Here is a 10,087-nt window from a genome sequence, read left to right on the forward strand (position 1 = left end):
AGTTTGTATGTTTAAAATACACACTTTTTTAATCTTTACAAATTGAGCTACATTCTAATCAGTAAAATTCATTTAAATATGTAAATAAATTTTTATTAAAAAATAAAAAAAAATGAAAAGGAAATTAATCTAAAAGCAAAAGGAAAATCGAAGATAAGAAAAAGGAAAATAAAGGAATGAGAAATTAGGAAAAGGAAAAAAGAGGCAAGTGGGGAAAAAAAGCCATAGACAGTGCGTGTTTGAGAGAGGACTAGAAAGAAAATGAAAATGAAAATGAAAAGCCCATGTAAATAAATTAAAAATTAAAAACAAACACACTTGGTATCTCTCTCTCTCTGCTACTGTGAATTCATAATAGATCATTCAAAGCCTTCAAAACACAGATCATAACTCTCTCTCTCTCTCTCTTCCCAATTCCTCATTGTAAATCTATTTCTCAGTCCCTTTTTCTCTGGTTTCTGTTAATCACACCCACATAAAAAACCAATCACTGACCCCTGTTTTTCTTCTTCGTCTTCGTCTCCTATTTAGGTACCCTCTCTTTCTCTGTTCTCCTTATACCCACACCCCTCTTTCTTTCTCTTCCAAGTTTGAAACTTTGTGTCACAACATGAGCGGTGGTGGGTTTAGGCTTCAATTCCGAGCAGTGTCAGGAAGACGTCCAGAACATTAAGGAGATCACAGGGATCACAGGATGAGGACATTTATGCAATGTCAGAATGTTCATGGATCCCAACGAGACCACTCAGAAGCTTCTCCTTCAGGGTATCATTTCAGCTATTCTAAGCTCTCTCTCTCTCCTCTCTCTCTCTCTCTCCTCTCTCTTATATATATTATATATATATATATATATATATATATATATATATATATGAGTTTTTTTTTTTCATGGATTTGAATATTTTTTTATTTTTTTGATCTTGATCCTAATCCCAATCTTTGTTTGTTCCAGTGATCCATGTGTTGGACTCTCTATTTTTTCTCATTTGGGTTCCTTTGCTTTGTTTTGGAATTTTGATTCTTTTCTTTTGGGTAGTGTTTGGAGTAGGGACTTTGAATGATTGTGTTTGATATGATAAAGGCCATGTCCCCTTTTCTTTTTAATATTTTTTAATTTCTTTACTGTTGATGCACTTTTGTTGGTGTTATATAGAAAAATTTTTAATATCCCTTTTGATTTCTGAGGCGCGTTGTGTAGTTTGCCATAAAGAAAGTTCAGTTTTTGGACCAAAGTTTTCAGTTTCTATTTTCTACCTAGATGCATTTGGTTAATGTGTTTAGCTTATGACTTGACTGTGTGTTATAGTGTTTTGTTTGTATGATCTTATTTAACATCCTGAATCTGTTTTTGGTGGTACTTGAACTGATCGTGTGTTAAAGCTTTCACTTTCAATGAGTCAGTTATCTAAGCAAGCGATATATCTTGGAGGACGTTGAAAGTGATTGCTTTTGCCTTTTGAGTTTGCAAGAGGTGCAGATTCATGGACTAAGATGGCTTAATAATGTTTGGAAATATGCTTTTATTGATATTGCGTTGTAGCCAACCACTGTTTTTTCGTGACGATTTGCTTGCAGTTCCTGTATTCTTCTTCCATGGACTGGTTTATCATGATACACTTAGGTTTTCAAAATAATGGCCTTCTTAAATTCAGTTATAGACTTCGTAGCGAGTAGCGACATAGCAGATCGCAGAGCAATACTATTACAGAGGACCTGCAATGAGAAAACTTGGGAAGTTTGTAAAATATGCATTATTGACATCCTAGTAGTTTCGGACATTTATCACAATAAATGATATAATAATTAGAGACTCATGATAGAGAAAAAAGAAAAATACTAGGAAACGATAATTTCTTTAACTAATTTAGGGCAGAACTTATTACAAATGCAAATAACTTGAAAATTCCACACTAGGAAAAGCAATAGAAAACAAAGGAAGTAGAAGAATTACACAGATAACACACCTGTTGCATGGCTGCAAGACAACTGACCTTTTCAGTGAAGGAGAAGGAGCTGCATGCAGATAGAAATACGAAGGGGATTTGCGATGCTGATTCGGGAGTTTATGCTATATTCATGTCAGGGGCAAAGTGACATGAATAGAGTTATAGAGGAAGCCCAACCTTCAATTTCACAGAGCAATATGCCATGTGCAACGCTAACATAGTCATTTATGATCTGAAAGTAGTTTACAGATGCTGATTAACGCAACTTCAAAAATTGGTGAGCTCCTGAGGAAGCTGGAAGGTTGGCTTAGACTTTTGATGATGTTAGTATTGCAGCCATAGCTCATTAAATATTGCTATAACTGCTTCTTGTGGTGATCCATGACATAAGAATGAAGTGCTGTGCTACAAGAATTTTGGTGTAGCTAAGATTCATGCCAATTTATGTAGCAATTGCAATTCTCCATTATTGTTTTGTTGGTATCTACCATAGTGAGGCATGAGGTTTCATGGATTTTACAAAAAATGCTATGAGCTATGAGAATTGGGTAGTTCATTTGTATTTTGCATTGCAGCCATGTCAGCTGCTATTTTCCATCACGGCCAGTTGTAGAAATAGTGGCAAAGACCTTCTTTGAGAAAAGAGGCGGGCAGGTCTACAGTTTTAATTTCTGATTCTGAAAATCAACCGTTTCTGTTTTGCCTGTAAAATATGCCCAGTTGCCCACTCTGCCACTCAAAATACTGCCACTTCCTATTCCTCTTTCGCTCTTCACATGTGTTTTGCAATGCCTTCTCTGCCTTTATGCGATCTACAATCTTTATTTCTGGCTCTGGAGCTAGGCTACATTTTTATGTGTTTATTTAATTTATTGATGTTTGATGAATTTGATTTCTTAGAAATCTTGAATATGTCTCCTTTTTTTTATTATTCTTGATTTATGTTAGTATTTATTGTATAGGCCGCAATACTATCTTCTAGATTTGTATAGTGGATTTTTTGCTAACTGCTATGAGCGCTATCTGCTATTAATTACATTAATCTAGCTTGATGCTTTTAATATGCATCAATCTTCTTTGATATCTATTAAATTTTACAGATTCATTCTTTTTGAACTACCAGTATTCAGGGTTTTATTGAACTCTGGCTAATCTAGTATGAGCTAGGTTGGCTTACGATAGGGGTTAAAGCTCTTCCCACATTAGCTTCCCCCCATTCACAAGACTCAAGTTTTAGACCTTGATCAAGGAGAGTATGCTAGGGCCATTTGATTATTGGATGTACTTTTACTTTCCTCTTTGAGGGTTAGGATTCGCTAGTTATAAACAATAAAGCACTCATATAAATGGAGCTTTTGGAAGTATTCACAAGTTATTCTATATTTGAATATGTAGTAATAAAAGTGCTTATTTTAAGTGCTTCTTGAGAAGCTGTATGTTTTAGTTTTCCAAAAAGATTGAACATGATTTTTTGAGGAAGTGCTAAGCTGAATACCCAAACAGGACAAACAAAAATGAGTAACAATTAGAGTTTTACTTTTGAATAGTGCCAAGCTGAATAGCCAAACAGACAAGTTGGGAAAAATTGACTGTTGAAAAGTTAAAAAAAATTCATAAGTAGGGTTATTCAAACAGGCCCTTACAGTTCTAGTTGTCTTTGCAAACTATAAATCTTGGATCTATACATGGTTAGTTCCTCTGTAGTTAACTGGCCGAGATATCTTATCTTTATAGTTGTTTCAATGCTTTTTCTCATCTCTTTGCCCTTTGAGCTATTTGTTTTGTGAAGTTTCAAGTTGGCATCATTCTGCATATAAGGATCTGCCGATCTGCTACTGTATTTGTATTTCTGCGGCCATTTTGAAGTAGCTTGGGCATTGATTTGCCTTCTCATGGGATGTTCTATTAATCTTTCTTCCTTTCATTCATGCATGGTATCTATGGCTGTTGGTTCTGAACTTCTTGTGTCAATTATATATGAATTTATAGGTTGTTTCCAGTATCATAGTTATTGTGATATCTTTATTTAGAAAATAACAGTTATATGTTTTACAGACACATTTCATGAGGTCAAAAGAAAGAGGGACAAAAGAAAGGAGGTAAGTTATTTATTGTAAGACAGCGATGGTGAAATAGTGTTTTGATGATGTTTTCAGCACTTAAAATTAAAAACTTTAAATTAAAGTTACTTGTTGGATGTTTTTCTTTTCCACCAATAGTTCACTTTTGGTGAGTTTAAGGACTTCTGTTATTTATTTGTTGGACAGAGGGAACTTTTTCAGTATTATAGAAATTTTGTCACTTGTTTATGTAATGTGGCTCCTGTAATTTACTTATGCTGGACTTATTTTTAGAGATTGTTCTAATCACTCAATTCAGTTTGCTGATTCTGCTTTTGCTTCTTTTATTTGTTTGTAATTCTGTAGAATCTTAACAGCAGAGAGTCTGTGGAGCCACGATGGAGGCCTGGTGCCCAAGGGAGGGGCCTAGGGTGGTCGGGGAAATTTTTCACCTCATAATGCATCTCATGGTGAGTAACTGCTTTTTTTGAGCTTCTTTTGCTCTATCTGATTTGTCTCTTCCTTTGTCAGCTAAAATAGTTATTGTCTGACTATTTTGGTGCTTCATGTCTAGTAAGTTTAGACAGAGATAGATGAGTCTGGATTTGTAGCATCATTTGGCCATTTTCTTGCACCGTTTTTCAAATCTGCGGACTATATACCAGGCAATTAAAACTAACGAGAATAAATTCAATGTGCCAAGATGGGGATGTTGTGATGTATAGGGGATACACCAAATGAAATAAAATTAGAAATTAATTATCAACACAATTTTGGGTGACACTATTGGGAATGTGGAAAATATGATAGTTTCTACTTAGGCAGTTTGGTCATATAACGAGAAATCTGAAGAAACTCCAGTAGGAATTGTAGATTAGATGGAGTTGATCCAAGTAGTGGTAGAAGTAGACCAAGAAAAGCTCTAGATGAAACCGTTGGAAAGGACTTAATTTTTAGTGGCTTATTTTATTTATATTGTTTATGCTAGGGCACAATGGCATTGTTTGATCCATATATTAGAGACCACATAGTAGCAAAAATCTCTATTCCAGTATGCATTACTACTCAAATATGGGTATTATGTTGACCAGCCAGAGGTTTAGAGCACCTAATTAAGATGTGATTCTTTTTGTGGACTTCTCTCAGATGCTGGAGTAGCAAGAATTCTGGCACGCCAAAGATGTTGGGACTCATCAAGCAGCTGAGAGGTGCGACGCCTTTGCCAGCTGCTCAGAGGAGCTATCTAAAGAAAAATGTTCTGGAACGAGGGACTATATTAACTAAAATTCATGTTTTGGTAACTTTGATTGATATCATGACTGTTTATATTTTATCCTGGTATGATTGGTTTTCAAACTTTATAACTACCTGTATATGTGCTTTGTAGCTCTGTGTCGACTATTGCCAATGGTCCTAAAACTGAAGGTTTTGGAACTACTAGTGGCGGGAGTCCTTTCCGTCATCAGCTGGAGCTGGAGAGAGAATGGGTCCACCACCAGGTCCTACTAATAATTTGGGTAGTGCTTTGCCTTCTGATGGTAGTTCACATAAAGTTTCAACTGTTAATCTGGAAGTGGGTCACTGCATCCTCCGGTAACTGCTCAGGGTCTGGATCTGCATCTTCATCAGCCGCATATTTCTCTTCTTCAGACCCGGTGCTGGTTCCATCTAGTGATTCATGGGTTCCTGGTGCTGTTGGTGCAATCAGACGTGACCTTGTAGCCAACGTCCTCCTGGGGAGTTAAATTCTGGTAACACTGGTGAGAACAAAGTAGTTGCTGGTCAGTGGTTTAGGGTACTTGATATTTTATTACTTTCTTTCATAGTTTGTTGGGTTTTAAAGTTTTTCTTAAATTTAATTAACTAAAATTTCCCCAACATCATGCCAGCTTCTGAGACTGGTAGCTCTTCTGTGCAAGGAAAGATTCAAGTCAAATCTCAGGGAGTGACTAAAAATCACCATTCTGAGATTTCATCCACTTCATCGTCAGCCACTCATGGGAGTTCTTCAAATAGCCGACCTTCCTCTAATTACGGTAGCAGGTCACAACAATTAATTGGCAATCAGAAAGGTACTTTATATCTGTGTAGTTCAAGTACACTTTTGCCTCCTGTATTGTCAACAAGTCTAGTCAACAAGAATTAATATTAAAGAGTATATTAGATGATAAGTATTGGTTTTTTGTATTTCCTAGTATTTCATGATTAGGAGTGTTCTATTATTATAAATAGTGCTTAGTGTTTTGCTGCCTGTATAACAGCACATTACTCCCTCTCCTTCGAAATGACTGTCACTTTGACTGTTTTGATACATTAAAAATTAGTGTATCTAGACCTATTTTGCATCTAAATACATTGAAATGGAGGAAGTACATCATATCACAGCATTTCAATATATTATTTTATTATTTGGATCCTAATCTTTTTTCTTCTTTCCTACTAACTGTATATCATCAGTCCTAAGGATCAACAAGGGATAACCTCAATATTCTAGAGATGTAATGCTGCATGGATGATTAGACACACTAACTATAGGATTATGTTGATATTGTTGGAAAAAATTGGGGTGTATTATTGAGGAAATCTGGTAAATTAGGTATTTGTTTAACATATAAGAGACGTTATAACTTTTTAAGATGTTGAGTTAGATCAGGTAGGTTTTGCTGGAGTTAGAGGAGACTTATATCTATAGATAAACTACTGTGAGGGGCTTTTATTTAAATGCTCTGTCTAAGACATGAATGGTTTCAATAGTGCATTTGCATCCTTTGGTTTCTGTAGTTGACGCATTTCTTCTTTTATGTATAGTTTTTTGCCATCTGAACATCTCTGTTGTTAGGATCCATTAGTAGATGGAGCAGATGGAGGAAGGCTCACAGTGAATTATAATTTTCCGTTACCTAGTAGGATAGGAACTTCTAGGCATTTGTTAGATTGACATCTGAACATTTATAATTAGTTTCTATTCCTTCCTTCCTTTTTATGCCTGTCAAAATATGATTAGTTTGTGACTCATACAGCTGGTTCTACTAAGGAGTGGAAACAAAGCCAACAAATACGACCAATCAGGCTCTAGACCAGCTAGTGCATCTGAGACTCGTGCCGTTTCTGCTGAGGTAACCGGGCAGTTATCGTCTGCCCCTAGTTCCCTTGTCTCTGAAGAACTACTACAGAGCTGCAGAAGAAGCTGGAGGATTTCCATCTTCCACAGCGTCAACATGTTATACTCCTAACCATATCTTTGTGCCCGAGTCTGAGAAGAACAAATTTTGCTTTGGAAGTTTGGGAGTCACTTTTGGAGTCGATACAAGCTTTGTTAGTGTCCTGAGAGTGAAAAGAGTTCCACACCTCCTTCGGAAACATCTCAGGCTGTTGAAGAGACGGTGGATGAGCAGGCTTCAAGGTAGGAATGCTTAAACTGTTTTCTTTGAAAAATCTAGTACCTCAAACACTTAGAATCTAATCACATTGAGTTCTATTAAATCCATGAGAGAATTAGAATTCTGGAAGTAATTCCATTTTTGGAATGGAGAGAATAAGAATCTTTTAACTGCTTATCTGTGTAATCATTTAATAGAGTGAGCTGAATAAAGATCTAGAAAATCTAGAAGCTGTTAGAGTAGTTATAGGAATTGCCAGCTAGGATAGATTCCTCCCTAACAGTCCCTAACTAAAGTTTGTAAGGTGCCTTCTCATCTAGTGTGCTGAACACTATTCTCATATATATATATATATATATAAGTACTGGTTCAGTGCTCTAATATGAAGAGATTCTTATTTCTACAATTCTCTGCTTCTCTCTCTTCTCTCTGTTTCTCTTTCAACTTTCTCTTCTCTGAAACTCTGTTATCATTGGTATCACTTTTGAGAAGTGAATCTTTCCCCTGATAATGATATTTTCTTACAAGTGACCACTGATCAAACTAAAACTTGATGTAGTTTCCCTTTCTTTTTTTTTTTTTTTTGCTGCAACAAGTAGTTTTTTTTTTAATTTGTTTTGTGTAGGTTTTAAACTTTGTCCTTCTGGCTGATTGCACCTTTTATGTTTGCAGTCAAAATGTTGCTGTTACATCTGAGGTGGAGATTATGCTGATCATCCACAATCACCTTCTAATGTTGCCGAAAATTTGTCATCCAATGAGTTGATGGGTCTTCCAGTGCTATGCCGGAGTATAATGAATCCAAGCAAGACAATTCTTTACCATCTGGAGGTAATCAATACTCCGGGGTGCATACTTCTTCAAATTACAGTTTTGGTTTTGTGCCCCCAATGTCTCTGAGTACACAGGCTGCCCCATTTGACAATTCTGATTCGGAAACACGTGACGTTTCCCGGCTTCCTAGCTATGTTGTGAGATCTGCTACCCGTATATTGTTTTGTTTGTTATTATTATGCATAATTGTTTCTTAGAAAGTTAAATTGATTCTTTTCTTGTTATAGGTCCATCAACCATTTGATCCAACTAGTTATTATGCCCAGTTTTACCGCTCAGGGGCTGATGGTGATGGCCGTCTTTCTCCATTTCCTTCTGCTGGGGCTGCTACAAAGTACAATGGCAATGTTGCAGTGTTGCCTGCGTCGAATTCTCAGTCTCCACAAGAGGTTTGTATTGCTATTCAAATTTATTTCTGAATCAGCCATATAAGACCTTAAGAGAACATTGTCTTTTGAATACATTCTCCCCCCCCCCCCCCAAAAAAAAAAAAAAAAAAAAGAAACTCTTTGTTTCTTAGATTATAAAGTGGACCTAGTGTCTAATTTTTACCTCTATTATGCAAATATTAGATTCTGTACCAATATTCTATGTATGTAAAATAAAATAGCAAGCAACCTTAGTTGCTTTGTTCTCTATAATTGTAAGAACTGTTCACCTTAGTTTCGTTACACCATGTGCGCCCCTTGTATTTTAAAAATGTGTAAACCCATCACTAAACTTTCTAAAATGTGCAGACTTACCCGTCAAGGTAACAGAATACTCATTAATATTCATATTTTAAAATCTAATCAAAATATGATGTTTTCCAAATCTCACATTTTAAATTCACAGATTTCACATTTACTTTTTACCATCTATACTTTTACATTGTACTTTACACGTATACGTTTTGTAAGTTAATTACCTTATCTTTTTTGTAGTAACGTGGTTTCTATTTTGAGAAACATAAGAGATAACTTAAACAGTTAATGTAGTATAATTTTTCCTGATTGATGCAGCAAAATGATTTATCAAAAACTTTATGCTATTCTGCAGGAGGTGTCTTGTCCACAGCAGGTCCAACACCGCTTGTGACCCAAGCTGCTGGGCTAATGCAAAGCTCAATAGCCGTTACTCAGCAACCTTACCTTTTTCAGACCACCAGTGGGTTCACATATCCCACTACCCTCCTAACTACATTCCATATGTCACTATTTTTCGCCATTTACGTCCCGCCTCCAATTCACCACTTTCTCGTAATGGTGCATTTCCTCAACAACCTCAGGCCAGCACTGTGTATCCACCTCCGCCAGCAGTGGCTGCCACAGCGATGAAATATCCTCTTCCGCAATTCAAACCTGAGGAAATGCAGCTAACCCAGCTCACCTTGTAATGCCCGGCGCCTATGGTGCATATGGCTCCTCGCCAGCCGGTTATAATCACAGTTCTGCAGCATCTGCAGGAATTCAACCTTAACGAGGATCTTGGTTCATCCCAGTCAAGGAAAGTAATGTTTACATTGGCGGACAGCAGGTTTGTTCCTTTTGATTGATGTCTTTAAGTATCATAATATGAATGACGAAATGTACCTTCCAATGCGGAGGTTTAATACCATCTCCTTCAAAATTATATTTTTTGATTTACTTTACTAGTGTTTATATTTTCACTACCAGAATAACTACCTTTGATAATAATGTTTTGGTTATAAATGCAGAGTGAAGGTTCTGCAGTGTGGGTGGCTGCACCTGGTCGAGATATGTCCAGTTTGCCAACTAGTTCATTCTACAACCTCCCACAGCAGGGACCGCATGTCACTTTCACCCCAACTCAGGCTGGCCATGGCACCTTTGCCGGCATTTATCACCCAGCACAAGCAGTGACAGCT

General features: G+C 36.5%; 1 protein-coding gene and 2 long non-coding RNA genes across 3 annotated transcripts; all 3 read left to right on the forward strand.

Moving 5' to 3' along the window:
- Window positions 1–719: 719 nt before the first annotated feature.
- Window positions 720–4,457, forward strand: LOC114927406 (uncharacterized). The gene is made up of 3 exons (XR_003817698.2): window positions 720–765; window positions 4,002–4,045; window positions 4,373–4,457. It is a non-coding gene; the product is annotated as an uncharacterized lncRNA (long non-coding RNA).
- Window positions 4,458–5,597: 1,140 nt separating this feature from the next.
- Window positions 5,598–7,075, forward strand: LOC114927407 (uncharacterized). The gene is made up of 3 exons (XR_003817699.2): window positions 5,598–5,766; window positions 5,896–6,078; window positions 7,027–7,075. It is a non-coding gene; the product is annotated as an uncharacterized lncRNA (long non-coding RNA).
- Window positions 7,076–7,255: 180 nt separating this feature from the next.
- On the forward strand, window positions 7,256–8,654 carry LOC114927405 (uncharacterized). Its single transcript, XM_029296981.2, has 3 exons — window positions 7,256–7,409; window positions 8,059–8,357; window positions 8,448–8,654. Exons 2-3 carry the CDS (start codon window positions 8,169–8,171, stop codon window positions 8,637–8,639), a joined length of 381 nt encoding a protein of 126 aa, XP_029152814.2. The 5' UTR covers window positions 7,256–7,409; window positions 8,059–8,168; the 3' UTR covers window positions 8,640–8,654.
- Window positions 8,655–10,087: the final 1,433 nt, after the last annotated feature.

Source organism: Arachis hypogaea, unplaced genomic scaffold, assembly GCF_003086295.3.
Source record: "Arachis hypogaea cultivar Tifrunner unplaced genomic scaffold, arahy.Tifrunner.gnm2.J5K5 arahy.Tifrunner.gnm2.scaffold_528, whole genome shotgun sequence".
In the NCBI taxonomy this organism is placed as follows: domain Eukaryota; kingdom Viridiplantae; phylum Streptophyta; class Magnoliopsida; order Fabales; family Fabaceae; genus Arachis; species Arachis hypogaea.

Bases quoted from the DNA above. Each gene is read 5' to 3' on its own strand.
- LOC114927405 (XM_029296981.2), top strand. From the start codon at position 8,169: ATGCCGGAGTATAATGAATCCAAGCAAGACAATTCTTTACCATCTGGA. The intron at 8,358-8,447 runs GTGAGATCTGCT...TTCTTGTTATAG, and splicing joins CCCGGCTTCCTAGCTATGTT to GTCCATCAACCATTTGATCC.